A 25288-nucleotide genomic window follows, 5' to 3' on the forward strand; every position below is an offset into this window, starting at 1 on the left:
TTATATACAACCCAGCTTGAGTTGCCAGATGAGATACATCTGCTCCAGGAGAGTGAAATGGATTGTTCTATTACAACATCAGTTTCTACTTTGTTCCATGCACCATCGTTAAAGCTGTTCTGTCTCATTTGTTAATTTGCAGACAGGTAAATGAAACATATATACTTAAGCTTTTACGGATGAAATTTTGTGTCTCTCCACAGGAATGATTGATATCTTGCCCATAAGCTAGTGAGGGAACCTTTGCATCATTGTATATCCTGCTAAAAATAACAGTCAAGTTACATTCCAATTACACTGTACCATCATAAAAAGAGAGAGAGGCACTGAATAACACAGGTCTAAATGTACAATGCTTAAGAGAAAGATGAAGTAGTCATGCTGGAATGCTTTTGATTACAGGTCTACTCAGTCAAGGCTGATGTGGGTTTAAACAACAGTATTGTACCTATTTGGCCATTATGAATCCTCAGTTGATCTACATAAGACAAACAAACAGCAAAAACATTATACTTCCAACATGCACCAATTTTATGTTGCAACTAGGTGCTTACCTCGTAGATTATCAGAGTAACTTTTTGCATTGAGGAAACGTTTGACAATCAAGCTGGAAGCCAGCAAAGGATATTCCAGTATTGAATTCAAATATTGCTGAAAATATAGAAAAAATAAATGTACCAAATTAGTTTAAAATAAATAAGAAATTACTTAATTCTGCAAACAAAAATGTTTTACATATAACTAACAATCAAGTATATAACAAGAAAAGAAGCAGACATCAATGTCATTGAAATAAGGGAATACTTTTCATATATTATACAACCATAGAAGGTTCACATACAGTATTCCAAGTTTCATAGTAAACCATGGGTATGAATTGCTTGACTGATGATCAGTAAACAATGCGTGTGACACTGTTTGTCAGCTGTTGAATAGAGACTTTACACAATTGCTGGTGAACACTGACTGTCAATAGAACACAACTTCATATCCATGACTTGCCAGGAAATTTGGAGTACTGTATGTGAATTTTCCATTGTGTAAATGTGTGTATATATACATGAATCATCAGTGAATGTTAAATGATGATAATGATATATATATATATATATATATATATATATACTAGCAGTATCGCCCGGCGTTGCTCAGATTTGTAAGGGAAATAACTATAAAGCATTTTTAGAGAGTTATAGCCAAAAAATGGAAAAAAAATGATGGTAAATTTTTTTTTTAGTTAAAAAGGTCGAGTTGCGTCCCCTAGACAGTCTGTGGTTTGTGTTTCTGATTCTCGACCCCATGTCGAATTTATCGATTTTTTTCAGAACTGGGGGAACTTTTCAAAATTTTCGCTGCGTTAGTTTTGAATTATGACATTGGGCTATGTGTGTGTCAAGTTTTATCAGAATCGGTTGAAAGCCGTGGTCAGGGTGAGGGTACAACCTAACAGACACACAGAAACACACACAGACAAACTGCCGTTTATATATAGAGAGAAGATATATATATATATATATATAGTGCCACTCATGTCAGCATGGAAGGCAGATATTAAATGACGATGATGATGATATATATATATATATATACACACACACTTTTTTTAAGGCATGTGGCTTAGTGGTTAGAGTATTTGGCTCATGATCGTAAGGTTGCAAGTTCAATTCCTGGCGGCACGTTGTATCCTTGAGCAAGACATTTTATTCCACGTTGCTCCAGTTCAGTCAGCTAGCAAAAATGAGTAGTATCTGTATTTCAAAAGGCCAGCCTTTTCACATTCTGTGTCATCTGAGTCTCCCTGAGAATTATGTTAAGGGCACATGTGTCTGTGGAGTTTAGCCACTTGCACATTAATTTCACAATGAGGCTGTTCCACTGATTGGATCAACTGGAACCCTCATCATCATGAGCAATGGAATGCAGTTACTATTTGTTTTTTTTATGCCAAAGCTTTTCTGAAAATGCAAATTTGTGTATAAAATAATATCACACAAAAATCTGTGATATCTTTATCAATCAGAATATTTCCAAAAATTAAATATAATTACCATAATTATTCCTAAAAGTTTAAATTTATACCATCAATTTCTGATGCTGTTAACGAATTATGATCAGCTAATATTAAAAACATTTAGGGTAAACACTTATGTGCTGACAGTGCTGCTGTAGTCTTTTCTATCCTGCTCATTTATTATCTTTCTCATCATATCTCATGTTGTAAATTCAAATATTCTTCAGCATTTAACCAATTGTGTTAAAATTTCCATTTCTTTATCAATATCTTCTCAGTCCTATAAAAATTACACAGGTGATGATGAAATCCCTACATAGTATCTTGACCTGCTAGAAACAGAAGCTCAATCTCTCTCACATCACATTTAACATCCTGTAAAAGGATTGTATTTAAAGTCCCTATAAAAAAAATGGTGCTGACTGAAATGTCTTTGGTAATAGGTTTGCTCAGTCAGAATTAAACTGGGGTTAGTTAGCATAAAACAGAAAGAAGTATAGAGGGACAATTGCTCTTCAGCAACAAAACAGTTGCAAACCTATCTCCCCCCCCCTCTCTCTCTCTCCATGTAGCATGTCTGTTTTACAGATATTGACAATTATGGATTTCTGTACCAAAATCTGAAGATTCATGATTTTTCTTGGAAAAGCTACAGTAATTGGCTTCTGTTGGTTAATTTAAGTTTACTCATGGTATATCAGAGAATGTACACATATTGGTGGCCTGTGTTACACATCTAAGGCCAGCCCTTCTCCAATCCTTGTATGCCTTAACCACAAGACTGTTTTCTGCTATTTGTCCCATAACTGGGGACCTTAAAAACTACTACTGCCTCGGACTTGAGAGACCTGGGAGTAGTGGTGACTAATAACTCCCTATTACTCCAAACACTTGAACTCCTAAGTCAGAGCCTCCTCACCAGTGCAGTTTAATGCTTTGCCCAGAACAAAAACTATTAGACCGTCACATTATGTCACTACCTATTTGGTTTTTACCATTTATTTTGGGAGCAGCATCAACAACCCTTTATTTTTCAGTTTATTTGACATTTGTGGGAGGAAGAGAGAAAATTGTCTTTAACCAAGAGACCTTGTCTGAATGCTTATAACTGAGTAAACCCAAGCACCCAAAGACCTGGTAGTAGTGATAGATTAAGTCTACCTGTCAAACTAAAAAAAACTCAGAACTCAAAAAGCTAGAACAAACAGTAAGGCATAACCTTTGATGCTCTGACAATTATACTGATCTGCTATTCTTAAGTGACTTAGTAAAATATATGTGAACATGTTTTCTTTTTCAAAATTTAACTTTTTTCTGAGATCATGCAACTGAAAAATAAATGTAGAAATATGTATCCAATAATATGATGCTTTTTCCCCCTTTATATGTAGGTTATAGCCAAGTCACCCATATAGTTAAGCAGGTGATACACAAAAGAGTCATACATAATGACTGGCGTAGCAACACTGTAGTCAATTGCTACAAAGGTAAAGGTGACGCCTTAGAAATAATTACAGAGGTATCAAACTGTTGGATCAGGTGATGAAAGTTATGGAGAGGGTCATAGAGGGAGAGAGTTAGTTTAGATGAGATGCAGTTTGGGTTTGTGCCAGGAAGAAACACCATTGATGCTATATTTCTGGTAAGACAGCTGCAGGAGAAATACCTAGCCAAAGATAAACATCTGTACTTGGCTTTTGTTGACAAGGAGAAAGCCTTTAACAGGGTCCCCCAATCCCTAATCTGGTGGTTAATGCAGAAACTAGGGATAGATGAGTGGTTGGTGAGAGCTATACGAGCCATGTATAGGGATGCTGTCAGTAAGGTGAGGGTTGCCAACGAATATAGCAAAGAATTCGGGGTAGAAGTAGGGGTTCACCAAGGATCTGTCTTCAGCCCCCTCCTATTCATCATAGTCCTCCAAGCAATAACAGAGGAATTCAAGACAGACTGCCCCTGGGAGCTCCTTTATGTTGATGACCTTGCTCTAATAGCTAAGTTACTACCAAAACTAGAGAAGAAGTTTCAGGTGTGGAAGCAAGGTCTAAAATCGAAGGGTCTTAGAGTTAACCTAGCAAAAACCAAAGTCCTAATAAGTAGGAAGGCAAGCAAACCACAAATCCTTTCAGGTAGATGGCCTGCTCGATCTGTAGAAAAGGTGTAGGTAGAAACTCTATAAGATGTACTCGGTGTAAGCTATGGACACATTAAGAGGTGCAGCAATATCAAAGGAAAGTTAACTGAGAAAATAATTTTTGTGTGGGAGAGGCACAGGTGCAATAAACACCGAAGATGTACAGATTCCATCACATGCCAGGGAGGAAAGCTAGTAGTTGACAGCTTCTGTTACCTAGGTGACCAAGTCAGTAGCAGGGGTGGATGCTCTAGAAGTGTAGCTGCCAGAATAAGAATAGGCTGGACAAAGTTCAGGGAGCCCCTGCCTCTACTGGTAACAAAGGGCCTCTTACTCAGAGTGAAAGGTAGACTGTATGATACCTGTGTGCTAACAGCCATGCTACATGGCAGTGAAACATGGGCTGTTACTACGAGGACATGCATAGGCTTGAATGATATGAAGCTAGTATGCTCTGCAGGTTTTGTAATGTCAGTGTACAAACACAACAGAATGTAAGCACCCGAGAGAAGAGTTGGACATAAAAAGCATTGGATGTGGTGTGCAAGAGAGATGACTGCACAGGTATGGTCATGTGTTGTGTATGGAAGAGGACAGCTTTGTGAAAAAGTGTCACACTAGCGGTAGAGGGGAACTTGTGGAAGAGGTAGACCCCGGAAGACCTGGGATGAGGTGGTGAAGCACAACCTTTGAACATTGGGCCACACCAAGGTGTTAACAAGTGACCAAGACCTTTGGAGATATGCTGTGCTTGAGAAGACCTGGCAAGCCAAGTGAGATCATAGTTGTGGCTGGTGCCAGTATCGCATAACTGGCCCACTTAAAAGCACCTCCAATTGTCAGGTGAAGACTTGTGAAGACCTGCTGAACCGAGTGAATAATTTTTTGCTTCAAAACCAGGCATGGCTGTGTGGTAAGAATTTTGTTTCCCAATCACATGGATCCAGGTTCAATCCCACTGTCTTCTACTTTGGGCTGTAGTAGTTGAAACAAGTAAAAGATAAAAGAAAATCGTATGCTCAAAGGATCAACAATTTGCCAAACAGATGGGATTGTGTTATCAATGAAGGAAAATATTACCTTGATTAAATATATCAATTAAGACCGAGGAAGCATTTATTTCTTCCAATCTTGAAATACAATGGGACTTTCTTTCCAACTTAAGATATTCCTAAACAAAAGACCAGATAGTCATGACAGGAATACTTTTGATTCTAAGACTACTTCATCAGAGTGGGCCTGGGGGGGGGGGGGCTAAACGACAACATGTGATACCTATTTAAATCTTCTTTGACTAAACTAGTGAGTGTTGAGTACAGATCATAAATGAACAACCTTTTAATCTTTGCTCCAATTTCCTATCAATTGATATAGCCATGGTGAAATAAGTCATGACAAGGAAACAGGGCATGTAGAAGACATAAGAAATACATTTAGAACAAGTCATAAAAAAAACCTGTGTTGGAGTAGTCTAAAACAATACTTCTTCAGATAAAACATTAGATTTGGGACAACATACTAATATTGCTGTGGCAACTATTTCAGACCTTGAGTTCTATGTACAGCTAGAAGTGGATGGTTGTAATATTTACCAGTGAAGGGGAAGGTGACCTGTTTGTTATGCATGATACCTTATTTGCCAGTCATTTCACAGTAATTAGGAGATAATGAAACACAAGTTTTCAAAATAACTTTATAGTAAGCTTCATTATTTTTTTTTATCTCAGTAACAATATAAAAAGTGCCATCATCATCATCATCATCATCATCACTTTGGGCAAGTGTCTTCTAATATATATTTCTTTACTACCCACAAGGGGCTAAACACAGAGGGGACAAACAAGGACAGACAAAGGGATTAAGTCGATTACATCGACCCCAGTGCGTAACTGGTACTTAATTTATCGACCCCGAAAGGATGAAAGGCAAAGTCAACCTCGGCGGAATTTGAACTCGGAACGTAACGACAGACGAAATACGGCTACGCAGGTCGCCCGGCGCGCTAACGTTTCTGCCAGCTCGCCACCTTGTGTCTTCTAATATAGCCTTGGGTCAACCAAAGCCGTGTGAATGGATTTGGTAGAAACTGAAACTGAAACTGAAAGCAGCCTGTTGTATATGTGTGTGCGTGATTTGGTTTGAGATTATTTTATAATTTTGAAATATTTAGTTTCAGTTTACTACTTTCCAAACTTGGATACTGTCACAGTCAATTTTCATCTTTCTATAGATCATAAAAAAAGTATTAGTCATATACAAGGGTTAATTTAATTAACTACCTTCATCTGCACTAGTGTGGAAAACCATTATTATAGTAATAATGAACATGTATAATATCTAGATATGTTTTTTTTTTCAACTTTGTTGGCGTTAGGAAGGGCATCCTGGCGTTAGGAAGGGCATCCTGGTGGCGTTAGGAAGGGCATCCAGCTGTAGAAACACTGCCAGATCTGACTGGCCTGGTGCAGCCTTCGGGCTTCCCAGACCCCAGTTGAACTGTCTAACCCATGCTAGCATGGAAAGCGGACGTTAAACGATGATGATGATGATGATAAATAAGAAAAAGATCACAACCAGTGGATTCTAAAATGAGGTAAGTTATAATCTGATAAATCTATACATACTTGCAGTCCTAATTGCCTTTCAGCAACAAACTCTCGTTCCATATTTCCAAACATCTTTTTAGGTGGTATAGCTAGTTCAATATTGGACATGTGTAACTCTGCATCCAAAGCCACAAAATCACTGTACCGTTTTTTAATGGTCCAGTTGTTTTCAACGACAGCACCCCTTTGCACTCGAACAATGTATTCCTGAAAATAAAGCAAACTAAAGTTATAGCAAAAATAAACAAGCAAATATTTATTCAATGAATAGATTACTCTTTTACTTGTTTCAGTCATTTGACTGCAGCCATGCTGGAGCACCGCCTTTAGTCGAGCAAATCGGCCCCGGGATTTATTCTTTGTAAGCCCAGTACTTATTCTATCGGTCTCTTTTGCCGAACCACTAAGTGACGGGGACGTAAACACACCAGCATCGGTTGTCAAGCAATGCTAGGGGGACAAACACAGACACACAAACATATACACACACATACATATACATATACACGACAGGCTTCTTTCAGTTTCCGTCTACCAAATTCACTCACAAGGCATTGGTCGGCCCGGGGCTATAGTACAAGACATTTGCCCAAGATGCCACGCAGTGGGACTGAACCCGGAACGATGTGGTTGGTAAGCAAGCTACTTACCACACAGCCACTCCTGTTGAATGAAAGAGATATACCACATTGCATCAATGGCTATTTGTTTAAAATTTATCCTCCAATGGATTAAATGTAAAGTCAAACACATATAAGATTTTAAATTGGAATTAAAAGGCACAAACCAAAACTAATGTAATGTATTTAGTACAACACTTAAGTGTCTAAACCAATCCTACTTCTCTCAAATGTGTATAAACTGAAAAATATCAAACATAAAAGAAATTCCAGAAGTTAACCCATATAAATCTGTCATTATCAGTTATCGTTTATTGTTCTGTTGTGTCTGTGGTGGAGGTGAGATTGAACTCTACAACCTATTGGATTGCACAACCCATGCCAGCATGGAAAGCAGATGTTAAACAATGATGATGATGATGACATACCACCAAAACTTGTCAAAATTCATCTTTCTCAAACTATATTCAAAGAGAGTAGAATCCAACATTTTGAGCTTTACTTGTTATTTTAAGTAGATAATAATTATGGTATCAACTTACATCTGAAGTACAAATGACTATTGCAAGATAAAAATGTCTTCATCATGACTGGTAAAAGGAACTGTTCTTATCAACCATAGATATCTGACAATCATCCAATGATATAGTCTTACATCCAATTAACTCAATTAGTTTTGGTTCTTTTATAAGTCTATAAATTGGAAATATGTGTCAGTAGTTGGAGCAAATGCTATTTCTATTTTACTATTTCTAATACCATCAGTCATAGTTGATATGATACAGGATGCAAGAATAGAGCCTCTGCATGGTCATTAAACTTGCTACATATAGTAGCCACATTTCCTAAAAATCACTACCATCTTAGAAAAATGGAAGAATATTTTGGACAATGTATTTCTAAATACCCAAAAAGATGGGTTGTAATGGTAGGAATATTTATGATCATAATACAACTCAATCAAAGCTGATCTGGGGCTAAGCAACTATATAAACATGGGACATGTTTGCAACAAGGAGACAAACGTATTCTTATAACTTAAAGAAGTTCCCTATGAGGAAGAGAAATCTAACATTTTAGACAGAACCCTATACCAGAAAATTCTACTTGTAACAAAAATTTCCAAATTTTCCTCATAGCAAAATAATATATTTTATTTTACAAACCTTTTCTACTTAGTATTTGGAAAATAGTTTCCTGGTATTCCGATGTTTCATTTTCTTGTCTCTAGTGATTCAAAGATTTAATCTCAACAATAAAACTGATATTGATAGACTTCCATTCCCTTTTTATCTGCTGTCATTAAGTATTTCCAGTTTACTGGAAGTTGTCCCACTTTTCATGGAACTGGGTGCTCTCACTAGTGCAGGTGACACTAAAAAGCACCCAACACACTCAAGATATTAGTTGGTTAGGAAGGCATCCAGCTGTAGAAGCCAACCATTCCAAAACAGACACTGGGGCTTAGCACAATCCTCTGACTTCTTTTGCATCCCGTCAAACTGTCCAACTCATGTAAATATGGAATATGGATGCTAAATGATAATGATGACTCCTGCAACCAACCTAACCACATGTCATCTCTCTCTTAGTCATCTGTTTACTGTATCATTGCTATTTTGCACTGTCAGTTATCTCCTACTCTCTCCTACCTCCTCCAACTCACTGGCTGTCCCTCAAGCCACACTTTATCCACCATTCACTACATCCACCTTTCAACCCTACCCAATCTTTACGGTTGTTGCTCAATTCCCCTTCCCAATTCCTCATCTCTCGCTCCCCCTAAACTCTTGTAAGTTCTACCCACATTCCTGGTTTCTCTGCTTCTTCATACCTTGTGGGTCCACCAAGATACCTATTTTTATCTGTTTGCAGATCCACCCAATCACTTCCATCTTTTCATCTAAAATGTGAGCAATCGTATAGCTCCTCAACAACAAGAATTCTTGCTAGAAATCTCATTCTTTAATCCCTCTTCTCCAATCATAAACCCTTCCCCCTCAGGGTTCATAGTTTTGCAAGCAATGTGGCAATCCCACTAGTGCTGGTGGCATGTAAAAAGCACCCAATACATGCTGTAAAGTGGTTGGCATTCAAAAGGGCATCTGGCTGTAGAAACCATGCCAAAACAGACAAGGGAGCACAATCCAGTTCTTGGACATCATAACCTATCATACCATCCAACTTATATCAGCACAAAACATGTACATTAATGGCTTATACAATTTACACATACATATGCAAGCATTCATGCACATGCAGATACACACGCATGCACACACACACACACATGCATTACATCTCATCCTGGGCTGGTATACAGAAGTGAAATTATTGATTTAAAAAAATGTATTAAATTTCCTGGCCTTCTACAAAAACAACCTTGTAAGTTTTTGAAAAAGTTTAGAATATCTGTAGAGATAACCTTAACAAAGAATTATGAACAGAATTTGTGATCCGATGAAGGTCCGAAATATTTCCCAAATTTTTTTATTTGAAATTTTTGCTTACCCTTCTGTCTACCATTTCTACTACTGCATTCCCTCTCCCTCTTTGATTTACATAAATCACTCACTTTTCCATTACTATCTCAATTATCCACCACCTGTGGTCCCACAATTAGCTAATATTACCTCTCCACTCTCTATACTGCTGGCTGTCAATTTCCTTTCCTTCCCCAAACTTTTTACCAGTAACCATTCCTGCAGTCACCTGCCATTTACTCTATCCTGTTCCTATCTATCTCTTTACTCAGTCCTGTTACCACTCATTACTCTTGCAGAACTAGCTCTTCCATTTCTCTTCCCAGATTCACCAATTCCCTCTTTCTCTCTCTCTCTCACTCAATTCCAGCTTCAGCATTCACTCCCACTTCTAACAGTAATGGTCATATTATGCCGAATGAATGGAGTAAACATAGAACAGTGAGGATTCTGAACCCTCAAACACTGGTGTCACAATAAAATGTATCCAGTGCATTTTGTGAAGTGGTGGATGAATGGACAAGATATCATACTGTTGAGAGGACCCTTCATCTCATCTTGACAAGGACCTATCAACTTCTCCAGTGCTGTTACTATAGAAAAACTGCACCCGCTACACTCCAAATGGTTGATGGATGTGCAGAAACGTTGTACAATTTGAGAGGACCTCTTAATCTTGTCAAGTGAAGGATATAATCATTTCCCTACTACTGGAACTGTGAAAATTTTCACCCAGTATACTCTGTAAAATGGTTCACATTAGAAACTATGACAAATAAAAACAGAAACAAAGGAGTGGTTTCCTGGTCACACCTAGAATATCAGTAATCCAAATGTCATCTGACTTGTCTAACCCACCCATGCTAGCATAGAAAGATGTACATTAATTATGATGGTATGTTGTGGAGGAGTGATCAAGGATCCTGAAGTGACTCATGTGCCCTCATCATTTGCAACATCAATTTCAAGAAACTGGCCAGCTACCTAATCGCCTACTAATCAAGTTGATGCAGAAGCGAGACAGACTTCATTCTTACCATAAAAAAAAGACAGTTGTGAATGATAAGTCTATACCTAGTGAAGACTGTATTCACTATCAAATTAAACTAGTGGTTAGTGACTTCAGTGTAAGAACTAGATTGGTGCAGAGACAGAAGAAAATCTAGAGAAAAAGAACATGGACAATGGAAAAATAAAGAGCCAGCAGTAAGTTTAGAGACATGTTAATCAATGCATATATATGACAAGATAGCGGAGATAGAAAATACTGATGTAGTGGACAACTGGGAGTTTCTAAGGAGGGTGGCCAGCCAAATCTGTGGCTATAGCAAGGTCTCAGCCAAAAGGAAGGTATCTATCATATTCCCAGCCTGTCTCAACAATGCAGAACACGACAAGTTATGAAGGACTGGTTAAAAGGGAACATCAAAAAGCAATAACAAGTTATCAGAAACTTGGCATTAAGTATATATAGCAAAAAGAGAAGCCCGAAGGGAACTAGAGATGTTATTGGAGAGAAATGTGTAAAGAATGGTGACACCACTCTTGCCGTAACAGATTATTTAAAGGAAGATGTATGGAAGTGCTATTATGTGAGATTGTAATGAAGAGAACGCACGGGAGAAAAAGGTTTACCCTAAGAAGACCTAACAAAGGGATCAACAATATGGTGGATAAAGAGATTAGAGATAAAATCTGAGAAGGCACTTGGCCCATCAGGATGTTTAAAATATCTGGTTACCCACATAGTAAATCAGGAATTACAGGAGGGTGTTATACCCAATGATGGCACACCACCATCATTGTTAATTACAAGAACAAATATGAGATACTGAAGAGAAGAAACGACAATGATATCAAACTTTTGGGCCAGATTATGAAGGTTACAGAAAAAGCTACAACATAATTGAGAAGGAAGAGAATTCACATAGATGTAATACAGTTTATTTTTGTGACATAAAGAAGTACTACTGATGCCATCTTCATAGTAAGACAATTGCATTTGTTGACCTAGAGCAGGTGTTGGCTACCTATGGCACACGGACCAATTTACAATAGCACGCACACCTCTTGGCAAATTTTTGTTTATAACTATATTTCAGGAGGTGACATCATAATAATTAAATCATATTGTTACATGTCTTTTTTATGCTCCATTTATTCTAACTCTATCTGATGTTAGCTGTATTTGGTAGTATTATATTTCCTTAAAAATATATAATACTACTGAACACAAATAATTTTGACAATACAAAATTATGTTAACATAATTAACTTTTTGTTTGTAAGCTGGTGCTGAAAACATTTATATGTACTTTATTACTTAAGCCAGGAGCTAGAGCTACAAATGACTGTTTTTTAAAAAATTTGTTGTATATTTTAGCAGTGCAGATCATATGTTAAAATTAGTTAACCACCTCACAGCGGCCAGTCTAAATAAAGACACTCTTAAAAATGGGCTCCTACTTAGTGGGTCATCTATAAGTAAACTCTTTTAAAATTATTATCTCATTTTGAGGCCAGTGTTATATTAAATGGAAAGAAAAAAACGATAGTGAGAAGGGTTTTCAAAGACAAACAAACATGAAAAGTCAAAAATTATACTTATTTTCTTTGGCTTCAATTTCTCCTTAGTGAGTCAAGTTTGATTTTTTGAGTCCATTTCTGTTTTTTCTGTTTATTTTTACCATTTATTTTAATCTAATTATTTTTATCATTACGAAAATTTATTCACTGGATTAATTACATTTTTTTGTTTAAAAAATATTTTTTACTATTTATTTTATTCTAATTATTTAAATTTTTGTTAGTAGAATCTGGTTTAAGGGTTTATACACTTGTTAATATTAATTATCAATATCTAGTGCCCCAAAATGAATAAGAAAAGACAAAATTTTGATGTTTGTGCATTTCAAGATTTCTGGCAAACTGAGTATGGATTTGTACAACAAAATGATTGTGCTGTGTGTGCATTCTGCTGTGAATTTGTCATATGTCATACATCAAGTGTACAAAGACACTATCAAACTAGATACCAGACTACATTTAAAATTTAAAAACTCTGATGAGAAAAGTGAAGCCATAAAAAGAAACTGTTACAAAAAAAGCACTTCTGTTTTTGTTCAAATGCTTGGAACCAAAAGTAAAGGAAACGAATGTAGTTACATAATTGTTCAATGTATAGCTGAGAAAGGTAAACATTTTACAGATGGAGAATTTATCAAAAATGCTTTTTTAAGTGCTAAAATTTTGTTTAGTGATTTACAAAATGCTGAAACAATACTATCTCGAATTCAAGAAATATCAGCTTCTGCAAGATCAACTGAGGGACGTATAACTGATATAGCTGAAAACATAACACTAAAACAAAAAATTGGATTACAAAAAGCTGCTGCCTAGCAATTGTTGCAAGATACTGTGACAATGATTGTATTTATGAAGAATTATGTTGTTTGATTCCTCTTACCAATACAACTACAGGACAGGACATTCTGACTGCATTTGTAAATCATCATCATCATCATCATCATCGTTTAACGTCCATTTTCCATGCTAGCATGGGTTGGACGGTTCAACTGAGGTCTGGGAAGCCCGAAGGCTGCACCAGGCCAGTCATATCTGGCGGTGTTTCTACAGCTGGATGCCCTTCCTAACGCCAACCACTCTGTGAGTGTAGTGGGTGCTTTTTATGTGCCACTGACACAGGTGCCAGACGAGGCTGGCGAACAGCCACGCTTGGATGGTGCTTTTTACGTGCCACCGACACAGGTGCCAGACGAGGCTGGTGAACAGCCACGCTCAGATGGTGCTTTTTACGTGCCACCGGCACGGAGGCCAGGTGAGGCTGGCACAGCCACAATCGGATGGTGTTTGTTACATGCCACCAGCACGGAGGCCAGTCGATATGGTGCTGGCAACGGCCACGTTCGGATGGTTCTCTTACATGCCACCGGCACTGGTACCACAACTACAAATTCCATTGATGTTGATCGATTTCGATTTTGATTTGATTTTTTGATTTTCACTTGCCTCAACAGGTCTTCACAAGTAGAGTTATGTGTCCCAAGAAGGAAGGTATGCACAGGTGGACTGACTACGTCCCAGGTAGGGGCCACGGGTTATAGCCTCACTTGTCCTGCCGGGTCTTCTCACGCACAGCATACTTCCAAAGGTCTCGGTCTCTGGTCATTTCCCCGGTGAGACCTAAAGAGCGAAGGTCGTGCTTCACCACCTCATCCCAGGTTTTCCTGGGTCTACCTCTCCCACAGGTTCTCTCAACCGCTAGGGTGTGGCAATTTTTCACACAACTATCTTCATCCATTCTTACCATGTGTCCATACCAGCGTAGACGTCTCTCTTGCACACCACATCTGATGCTTCTGAGGTCCAACTTTTCTCTCAAGGCACTTACACTCTGTCAGGTATGAACACTGACATTACACATCCATCGGAGCATACTGGCTTCATTTCTTGCAAGCTTACGCATATCCTCAGCAGTCACGGCCCATGTCTCACTGCCATGTAGCATGGCTGTTCGTACACATGCGTCATACAGTCTGCCTTTTACTCAGAGCAAGAGGCCTTTTGTCACCAGCAGAGGTAAGAGCTCTCTGAACTTTGCCCAGGCTATTCTTACTCTAGCAGTTACACTTTCGGCACACCCGCCCTTGCTACTGACTTGATCACCTAGGTAAAGGAAACTATCAACTATTTCTAGTTTTTCTCCCTGGAATGTGGCGGAAGATGGTCTCTGCACATTTTCAGTGTTTATTGCACCAGAGCATCTGCCACATACAAAAACTATCTTCCTAGTTAGCCTTCCTTTGACATTGCTGCACCTCTTATGTGTCCATAGCTTACACTTGGTGCATCTTATAGAATTCCTACCTATGCCTTTTCTACAGATCGAGCAGGGCCATCTACCTGAAGGTGTTTGAGATTTGTCTACCTTTCTACTTATTAGGACTTCAAAAATCAAGCCATTAATATAAATATTTTGTATTACTACCAATGGTGCACGTGCAATGGTTTGAAAGAAAAAGGGATTTGTTAAGCTTCTTGAAAATCATATTGGATGCAATGTAATGAGTTTTAATTGCATAATACATTAGGAAAATTTAGTTGCAAAAATTTCATCACAAAGCTTGAGTTCTGTCAAGGAGGCTGTTGTTAAAATAGTTAACTTCATAGTTTCTCGCTCTTCACTGATTCAGAGACAATTTAAGTCCCTTCTACAAGAATTGGACAACGAATATGCAGACCTCCCACTACACAGTAAATTCCGTTAGCTTAGTTGGGGTAATGTTTTGGACAGACTTGTATCATGCTTTGTTAAAATTAGATATTTTTTGGCAACACTTACAAATATTTTGCAAATGTAAAAGCTTATTCAAATCAATTTAATGTTAATAAAAATGAACTTCAAAAATATATTGCAATGTTGAAAGAAGAATTTTCCAAGTGAGGTAATGACTTTGAAATCTAACTGGATTGATTTGAAAATGAACCTATTTGATCTATAACTTTTTGAGTGGATGCACATCAATAGCTTTGAAATGGAAATGATAGAATTAACAACTTCAGAATTGTGGAAAACAAACTTTGTGGAATTACAAAAAACTCTTGGAAGAAGCTGCTTGGAGAAGTCTGTTGTCATCTTCAATTGCTGGATGTTGTCTGAAAGATTTAATTCTTTGAAGAAAATCTCATATGCTCTGCTTTCAGCCTTTGGCTCAACATATACATATGAACAAATTTTTTCACATATAAAATCTGTTTTGAGTCCACAAAGAAGTTGTCTGACAATTCAACATTCAGAAGCTTGTGTGAAGCTAAAAGTCATAAATTATGCACCTGATATTGAGAAATTAAGCAAAAATGTACAAGGACATGGTTCTCATTAATTTATAGAAATTTAATGTAACTGTTGTTTCTAACTTGTTTATAAATTAATTTTTTAAATAACATTATATTTGTTTCCCTGCAATTTGAATTATTAAAGGATTAATAAAATGTATTTCTGTTATGGCAAGTTTCAAAAGCATAAACTCTACTAATAAAAGTAGTAATATGATGTTGGCCCGTGCAATGCTTTTGGAAGCTAGAGAATGCTTTTGATAGAGCCTGTGCTTTGTGAGTGGATGAATGGCTTGTGATAAAGAGCTGTATTAGCCATGTACAGATGTGCAGTCAGGTGAAAGCAGTAAGCAGAATGATGAACTGAGTGAGAAGATGGGAGATGTATACCAGGCCTCAGTCTGTGCCTCCTTCAGTTCATTATAGTCCTGCAAGCCACAATAGAACAGTTTAAGCCCAGCAGCCCAGGGAACTCCTTTATGCAAAGACCTAGTTTTTACAGCTGAATCTGTGATAGAGTTAAATACACAGAAACAAAACCTGAAATCAAGAGGACTCAAAGTGCAATTTGAAACGCCTAAAGTATTAGTAAATAGAAAAGATAGGACTCTATTGCAATCAGGAGAATGACTTTGCCCTGCGTGAAAAAAAGTAGTAGGTAAGAATTCTATACAATTTGTCCAGTGTTAAGCATAAAAGGTGTAGTGGAATCACAGGTTGGCTAACAGAAAAGAAAAAAATTCATATGCAACAGGTGCACATGGGTAGTAAGTACTGAGAGTAGACAGAAAATAGATTTTTCCCTGTACCCAGATTGCTCCTGAGAAGTAGTTAATAGCTCTTGTTACCTAGAAGACCTAAATAACAGTGGAGAAAGGTATTCTGGATGTATAGTAGTCAGAGTAAGAATTAGCAGGAAAAAGGTCAGGATATGTAAAGAATGCAAGATGCAACAACAAGCATGCTCTAAATAAATTCTTCCTTATCATCTTTGTTCCCACCTACCTCATATGAGGATTGGTCTTCTTGGTAATCAGTGGCATCAATAGGAAGTAATTAGTAGAAAACTGAAATCCTCAGATATGAGAAAACAGCTACTGCCAACACTATATAAAATCACCTACACACACACTCATTCACATTATAATTTACATATAGAGATATATTCACTTGTGTGTGTGTGTATAAACAGACATCAACATCGACAATTTGTATATAATCACCATTCTACATCTGCTTCCTATGTTGACATGAGCTGGACAAGTTATCCCAGTTTGAGTCAGTTTTTATTCAGAACTTTCCTAAACAGGTTGGAGGAAAACATCTCACATAGACATTCCATTTTTGGCATGGTTTCTACAGCTGGCTGCTTTTCTAGCACCATTCAACTTTTGGACTATATTGGGTGTACTAGAAGCTGTCGTGTCCTTGGCAAGATTAAGGGTTTTCTTAATTTTACATTGTTTCCTCATGCTCACCAATCACTTTACAGAATATATCAGTTGCATGGTACCAACACTTGTGGAACTGCTTGTAAATCCCACATGTAAGGAGTCCTCATTACCTTGTTTCTCTTTATTCAAGAGGTGACTGAGTGAGTTGATAAGAAAAAGAGTAGTGAACCAGAGTGAGAGTCAAGAAAAACAAGTGAACGGTGAAAACAGAGTAATTGAGGTGAGACAGCAGTAAAGAAAGAAGAAATGGAAGAGAGACAGTGATTGCAGTTACATGCTTGCTGGAAGAGTGAGAGTTAATGATGTATAGTAATGGAGACAGGTGAGGATGAAAATGACGGCAGAGAGGGAGTGATGGCAAGGTGTTCAGAAGGGTGAGGATTAGTATATGAGTACATCCAATGCAATCCCATGTTACACAGACATCTGAAGGGAGAGAGAGATTGAGTAATAAGGAAGGTGGAGGTGGGTGTTGAAGATGGAAAATCCAATGCTATCCTTTGATATATGTGTGGGAAAGTACAATGAATAGGATAGAGTGTGATAGAGAGGTGGGAGGGTATTGAAGAGGTGGGGGAGTGTGACAGCAGCTGAAGACTTTTCAGGAACATAATGTTTGTGAGAGATCATATGTAGATATATTATACAACTCAACCTCTATCACTAATACAGTAAGTTGGTCTACCTAAATCTCAACCAAGCCCCAAGTAGTAGTGACTCTACAGATAGTTAAAGGGAACAGCCAACTGCTGCTGAAATCCTAAGTAGAGATTTGGACCTTTCCTTTTTCTATGTTTCTGACGAAGAGCTCCACTTGAAACGTTAAATCCTCCTTTCTTTCCTTTCCTGAGCGTCCAATAACACTATACTTGTTCCACATCCTCGCATTGTTGTGTTTTCTCTTTGTTCATGTTTGGATTAACTATATATATATATATGGTTATCTAAAATCCATGAGTCAACAAAAACAAGCATTCATATATTAATTAATAGAGTGGATATATTATTAATAGATACAATAAGGCATCGAGCTGGAAGAATTGTTAGCATGCTGGGCATTACAGAGTAACTAATGGGGTGCTCCAATGTTTATATTCGTAGTGCAGTTAGCCAGTATGCTAGGGAAAGGTCTGTGCTAATGGGGTCAAGCCAGATAGAGAAAGCTCTTTAGTATGATCGTTTTCTCAATCAAGCAGAGCCTGCATCTCCTACTGCTGTTAAAGTAAGGTTTACACTTTTCCAATAACCTCTACTAGATATCATAATGTGAAGCATTTTTCTTCAATGTCTTTATGTGGTTTACTATAGATGTAACATTTATCTCTCTAAGATATTAAAAAGGAGTGGGGGTTGTTGAATCTGGTCCTGAAAGACCAATCACATCCACATATTTTCACACATCCATCACTTCATTGGGCTCCTTTGATGCCTCTTCCAACTCATACACAATGATTTCGGTATTGCAATGGTAGTTAAGTGGACATATGGACATTACATCTGTTTCAGGTTTGGACCTACCTGGTAATATTCTTTTTATGCTAGGAGCATAGCTAAAAGATGCAGTCAAGATGAGTCTGTTAAATATTTTCCTGTATCTGTGTTTAGGGGCAGTGTTTATTAATTAAACCCAGGAAGATTCAGCCTACACAAGACTTTAAGTTCATAGAAAATAGAAGTGTAAACCATGAAGTGGCATTTTCTCTTATTGGGTTTAGGAACAGGCATATACCTAATCTTATTCTTAAAACTAGTATAGAGCTGAAGCATGAAAAATATCCCTACTCAAAGATAGGTTGGAAATTTTCCTGTTAATTATGGCAAACCCACAGACCAGATGTGACACTTTCAGATCTCCTGTGACAAAGACCCCACACCATATTATTCTTTTCGGCATTTTCTGAAGATTGCCAGAGTTATCTCAACTCTCAGTATGAAACCAATTGGTAAAGTAGCTGACATGAGAATTTTGTAATTTAATAATAATGATATCAAATTTTGACAGAAGACCAGCAAGTTCAGAGAAAGGAATGAGTTGATTACATCGACCCCAGTGCTGAATCAATACTTATTTTATCAACCAAGAAAAGACGAAAGGCAAAGTTCATCTCAGAGGAATTTGAACTCATAATGTAAAGACAGATAAAATGCTGCTAAGCATTTTATCTGGCATGTTAACAATTCTGCCAGCTCGTTGCCTTAATAATAATAATAATAATGATGATAATAATAATAATAAAATGATAATAAATGCCCCGATGCAGTACCAGGCACTGGCTCTCATGGCTTCCGATCTTAACTGATTGGAAGTGTTATCATGTACATCATTGTTTTGTCTTAGTATAAAAGATGGGCTATAGCAAATATTCTGCTCAATACCACAGATTTGCTTGTCAGTTGATTGACCTTAACCAGTTGAGCATGTCCCTTAGTGGCTGACAATATGTGCATCTCTGATCATGAGCAGTAGTAGTTGGGGAGCATCATAGCCATGTGTTGAGAGGGATTCTTTAGGGTTTGAATAATTCATCTCTGGTTGTTTCATTCAACATCCTTAAACAACCCTTATTCAGGTACCTTTTGAGCAGGATGGGTTACTCAACCAGAAAATTCTAACTGGGCCCCACCTGCAAGGTAATGTGCTGTTTACCTTGATATGAGATCACCATGTCGCACACATATGGTTGTGATGCATGTGCCTTGTGTACCCTTATCAGAAGAGTAGTCATGATGGGTATACTGGGCTTCGTATATTTTACCCCAGTGTCACTTTGATGGCATGCACTGCTCTCTCACTCAATAATAATAATAATAAACCTGAAATGTGGAGTGAAGGGGACTAGTCGATTACATTGACTCCAGTGTTTCCCGGTACTTAGTTTTTCGAGCCCGAAAAGATGAAAGGCAAAGTCGATCTTAGTAGAATCTGAACTCAGATATTGAAGATGAACGAAATGTCGCTAAGAATTCTAACCGGCGTGCTAACGATTCTGCCAGTTCGCCACCTTAATAATAATAGGCACAAGGACTGAAATTTTGAGGGAGGGGGCTAGTTGATTACATCAACCCCAGTACTTGACTGGTACTTACGTGCATACGTATTTATGCATGGACATATCTACACACGTGCTCCCCTTGACTTTGTTTCCTCATAATTTCCGGAAAAAAAGTGTATTTTTTTATTTTCCAAATACGCTTCAGGTGGAGTAGATTCCGATTATATCAGAATTTACACAAACACACAACACTATATCTACTACATAAATCTTGTATTTGTAGAAAAATTTCATTTTAAAAAAATACCCATTTTTCAGAAAGTTATAAGAAACAAACCGACACATGAATTTTCCAAAACAACTCTTCCGCTTCCTGAGAAAAAAATATTTCAAAACAAATTCCGATATAATCAGAATCTACACCATATGAAGCGTATTTTTATAAGATTTCATTAAAAAATAGCTAAATTTTTAAAATATTCGTTGTTCGTAAAATTATGAGGAAACAAAATCGGGGTGGAGCACATGTGTAAAACTGTTAATCTAGTCCTCATTACTTTTATAAACACTGGAAAGTTCGAAATTTTTCAAAACAAATAGTAACAATTTTTCAAAACAGATAGTAAAATGGGGTTTTGCAGACGTGCTGAAGTAATATTCAATAAAATTAAGCACAATCTATATGTATGTGGTATTATTGGTTATGGCTCAGTTAGAATTTACATTGGCGTTAGGGATGAAGGAAAAGGATGGTCACGGTTGGAAAGTTGAATGTGTCGAAATTTCATTGGCCATAACGCAAAAGCAAAATGAATGAATGAACGTATTCACAAACATTTCTTTCACACCACAAAATCCGGAATATCGGATTTTTTTCTCTCGTACAATCGTAATCTTTCGCTTTTAAAATTAAAAATGATTTACGAAAACTGACAAAAAAGCGAAAAAATATAAAAAATAAAAGAATTATCACAGGATGCGTGATCCGAAACGATGAAAGAAGGAAATTATTAAAATTTCGATTTTTGTCTTTTGCAGAACTACAAGCTACGAAGATTAATACAAAAATCCACGTTACGGTGGGAGTGCTTATCCCAAAATTCCGCCCTTCTTTTCATCGCAATGAATGAAAATCGGAGTATGGGGGAATTAATGAAATTATTTCAATACGACGGGGGGAAAACGGTGAATTAATTTATAACGGGTTTTAAAGTGAAAGCTAAATTCGGAGGAAACATACATGACACGCGTACAACGATTCTGTAGGGATTAATAAAACCACCACTTGAAGTGTCTTACTAAGATAGAAACAATACGATGTTTACTTTTTTAATCGAACATGCTGAACTTTATTGCTAGTACAGTAAACCACAGTTTTACGTTCCCTATCTCCCAAGATTTGCGATATTTAAAGTATTCTTCGAGTCTACAAAGTTACATTCTAGTCGTAAGTGAAAGATTTGAAAGTAAAAGTGGGCGAAAGTTAAAAATACGTATATCCGGTAGTTAGGGTTTTGGGGTTTTGTTACACCGAAAACGGGTGGTGTACATATTCTTTACCTTAAAGGTTTGCATGTAGGTTTCATTCGTTTCCGTATGTAGTGATCTTATTCATTAGTTTCTTTAGCGGGAAAATAACACCATGTTCAGTCAGGTGAATCAAATATTGTCATTAACTATGATCAGGAAAAATTGGCTCGTAACATAAACATGTGAGCTTTAAAGTGAGAACTGTTGACTGATACTATTATTATTTATTAAGAAAAAGATGGATAAAATTAAATTCATACATAAAAGATTTCTTTAAATAAAATACTTATTCAGCTTCGACTCAAAATCTACCCTTGATATATGTATATTTGAACATACGAAGACAAGTCGAATAATTGTGGGCGTTGCTGAGGGTTATACAAGAAAATATTTTTTTTACCATACACCCAGTGGCATTGTGTATATGTATATATATATATATATATATATATGGAATATATAAGCACGAAAATACAGAAGATACCTTAGAAATGCTCTTGCAAACTAGCTTCTTGAAAGGTTTCTAATTAAGGAAGTCGTTGAACCAAGTAAGCTGTCACCTGGATCTGAATGTCCGAATGAATATACACAGAACACACACATTACACATATAAGCAATTCTATGTAAGATGCAGGCTTTATTTTTTTCATAGCCATATACCAAGAGGCAATGAAGAAACTATTCATCTATAAAAACGATAATTTAAAAAGAAAAAAACAACATTATTGTAGGCAATAGGTATGATTTTTTCTTTCGAACAAGAATAAAAAAATAAAGAGGGCATTTTTTTTTTTTTTTTTTTGCACTCTCCTCAAAAGACTTACAATGTGGCTTCCAACATTTTGTGCACTTTCAATGACACATGTCAGAGGAATTGTATCGTCCAAAACTTTACTGCTGTGATTGGTCTCGAACACGGCCATAACACGTCAGTGCTGCGAATGCGAAAAAAAAAACTGCTTTTCTGGCTCGATACTATTTTTATGGTAGATAACACTTTACTCAGACACGAAGTTTTTTTGTTTCAAGCAGTAAGTTTACAATGAAAATAATTAACAATAAAAATATGATCACAATTAATGAAGGAGGTGGGGGGTTAATGAACAATAAATAGCGTTAATGTATATGCCAAGACAATCCAAGCTCTGCTGCAATTGTTGTCGTCATCTTGTTGACACCGGATTCAAAACAAAAACATACAGCAAGCTTGTACTGTACTCGAGATAATGACAACCATCTACACAAAAGACTTTCATCTGAATGACATTGTTTTATTTTATTTTTCACCCTCATTTTTGTTCAATTTCTCTTAATGTAATTTCATTTACTGTTGTGCTGTGCTTTTTTTTTCTTTCTTTCTAAATTTACATTGTTTTGATATTGTTGGTGTATGACAATAATTTTTGTTAAAAAAGAACGGAATAATCTTACAAAATGCTTTAAATATTTCTGCAGCAAAAATACAGTGGAATATAATAATATTCTACTCTTTTACTCTTTTACTTGTTTCAGTCATTTGACTGTGGCCATGCTGGAGCACCGCATTTAGTCGAGCAAATCGAACCCAGGACTTATTCTTTGTAAGCCTACTACTTATTCTATCGGTCTCTTTTGCCGAACAGATAAGTTACGGGGACGTAAGCACACCAGCATCGGTTGTCAAGCGATATTATGGTGGACAAACACAGAAACACACACACACACACACGACGGGCTTCTTTCAGTTTCCGTCTACCAAATCCACTCACGAGGCTTTGGTTGGCCTGTGGCTATTGTAGAAGACATTTGCCCAATGTGCCACACAGTGGGACTGAACTCCGAACCATGTGGTTCATAAGTAAGCTACTTACCACACAGCCACTCCTATGCCTACTGTTACAAATAAAATATAAATTTAACAGAATTTAAAACAGGATTTTAAAACATCGTTTTGCATGAATTACTTTTTGAATATAAAGTTATGACACCAAAATTCTGCTTTTCAAATGTAATGAAAATGTAAACAGGTTTTTAAAAAAAAATCTGTGAAATAAAATAGTTGTTTGTTGGAGTGGAAAATCCCCAAATACCCCACCCTAAACAGCTTGATCAAGTCAATATTTCTCTCTAAGTAAAATTCATATACAGAAATACAAATAAATAATGAAAAAGTATAGAGAATCCTTAAATCCTTAAAAATGTTTCAGCTTGAAAGCTGAAGCCATGTTGGGGCACCACCATTGAATGAGCTACACTAGTATGTGAAACTACCTCTTATACGTGGCACTTGGTCAACAAGGGAGTTCGACACTGCTGCCTGACTCTGAGTAGGATAATCTATATTCATGCCCGTGTTGGTAGAGTAGTCTGAAGTTGATATTTAGTCCCAAGACAATTCTGATCAAGCAGGCTTATGATTTAAAGGTATTCTAGCTGTGACCATCCAGTCTTTTTATCTTTTTCAGACATAATATATCTAGGGTCATATTATCTGCCTGCATCTTTTCTTTAAGAGAGAATCTTTAATCTTTCACTTCCAATCGCTAGATTGTTCTCACACTCAGGCATTGCCTTGAAGGATTTTAGTTGAAAACACATTGACCTCAGCATTGACAATTTTTTTCAGTCGGGTACTTATCCTATCAGTCTCTTTGGCTGAACTGCCAAGTTACAGGGAAATAAACAAACTGACACTGGTTATCAAGCAGTTGGGGATATGTGTAACAAAGAGCAACACACACACACACACACACATACACATGCACATACACACACACACACACACACATCATTGTCATAATTTAACATCTGTCTTCCATGCTGACATGGTTGGATGGTTTGACAGGAGCTGGTAAGTCAGTAGACTGTACTAAGTTCCACTATATTTGAGCATGGGTTTTATGGCTGGATACCCTTCCTAACACCAACCACTTTACAGTGTGGTCTAGGTGTTTTTCATGTGGCATCAATGTCAGTCAGGTCACCAAGTAACTTCCAAGACAACAGCTCCTCATGGGGAGTGGGGATATTGAAGGAGGCTGCTTTGTGCCAGGTGATGAGAGGTTAGTGTATGACAGAGGAACAGAAACAAGTGTTTTGCTGTAGAGGACAAATATACGGTTACCCCAGTTGGGTAAAGAGAAAGCTGGAAAAAGAAAGAGGGAGAGAGAGAAAGAGAGCAAGAGTAAGAGTGAGCAACAACGATGGTGGTGATGTGTTAGCACATATTCTCAAAGTACAAGGATATGAATATAAATGAAATGGTAGAGAGTACATGAGAAGTGAGTTCATAAGTTCATATATACATGTGTATATATACATACTAGCATTATGACCCGTCGTTGCCGGGTTATAGTGCTAGTGCATGTATATATGTGTACATATTACATGTACATCTATATATATATATATACATCTACACATAAAATACAAAACACAAAGTTATATCTAGATATCGCTAGTGATAACGATACTCAAAATATATAACAGACTGGAATTGTAGGCCCGTCTCTTGCAATTTCAATCAATTGTATCTTGTCCTCCCTCTTGTATAGAAGTGTGGCTACAATCCAGCCTACCTCAACTTCTGGGGTGGGGGGATTTTTAATTTTCATCCAGGAC

The 25288-nt window shown here is 37.0% G+C and overlaps 1 protein-coding gene across 2 annotated transcripts in view; it reads right to left on the reverse strand.

The window, feature by feature from the left end:
* Positions 1-22885, reverse strand: part of LOC115212923 (PX domain-containing protein kinase-like protein) — a 60718-nt gene extending 37833 nt beyond the window's left edge. The window contains exons 1-3 of one of the 2 annotated variants that reach the window (XM_029781752.2): positions 22513-22885; positions 6770-6958; positions 555-651 (exon numbers count right to left, since the gene is read on the reverse strand). In XM_029781752.2, coding sequence (XP_029637612.1) covers positions 555-651; positions 6770-6958; positions 22513-22611 — 385 coding nt within the window. In that variant the 5' untranslated portion in view covers positions 22612-22885. The remainder of the gene's footprint in view (positions 1-554; positions 652-6769; positions 6959-22512) is intronic. The other variant, XM_029781761.2, reaches the window with a different exon arrangement.
* Between the last annotated feature and the right edge of the window lie 2403 nt (positions 22886-25288).

The sequence above is a fragment of the Octopus sinensis genome, linkage group LG1 (assembly GCF_006345805.1).
Source record: "Octopus sinensis linkage group LG1, ASM634580v1, whole genome shotgun sequence".
NCBI lineage: Eukaryota > Metazoa > Mollusca > Cephalopoda > Octopoda > Octopodidae > Octopus > Octopus sinensis.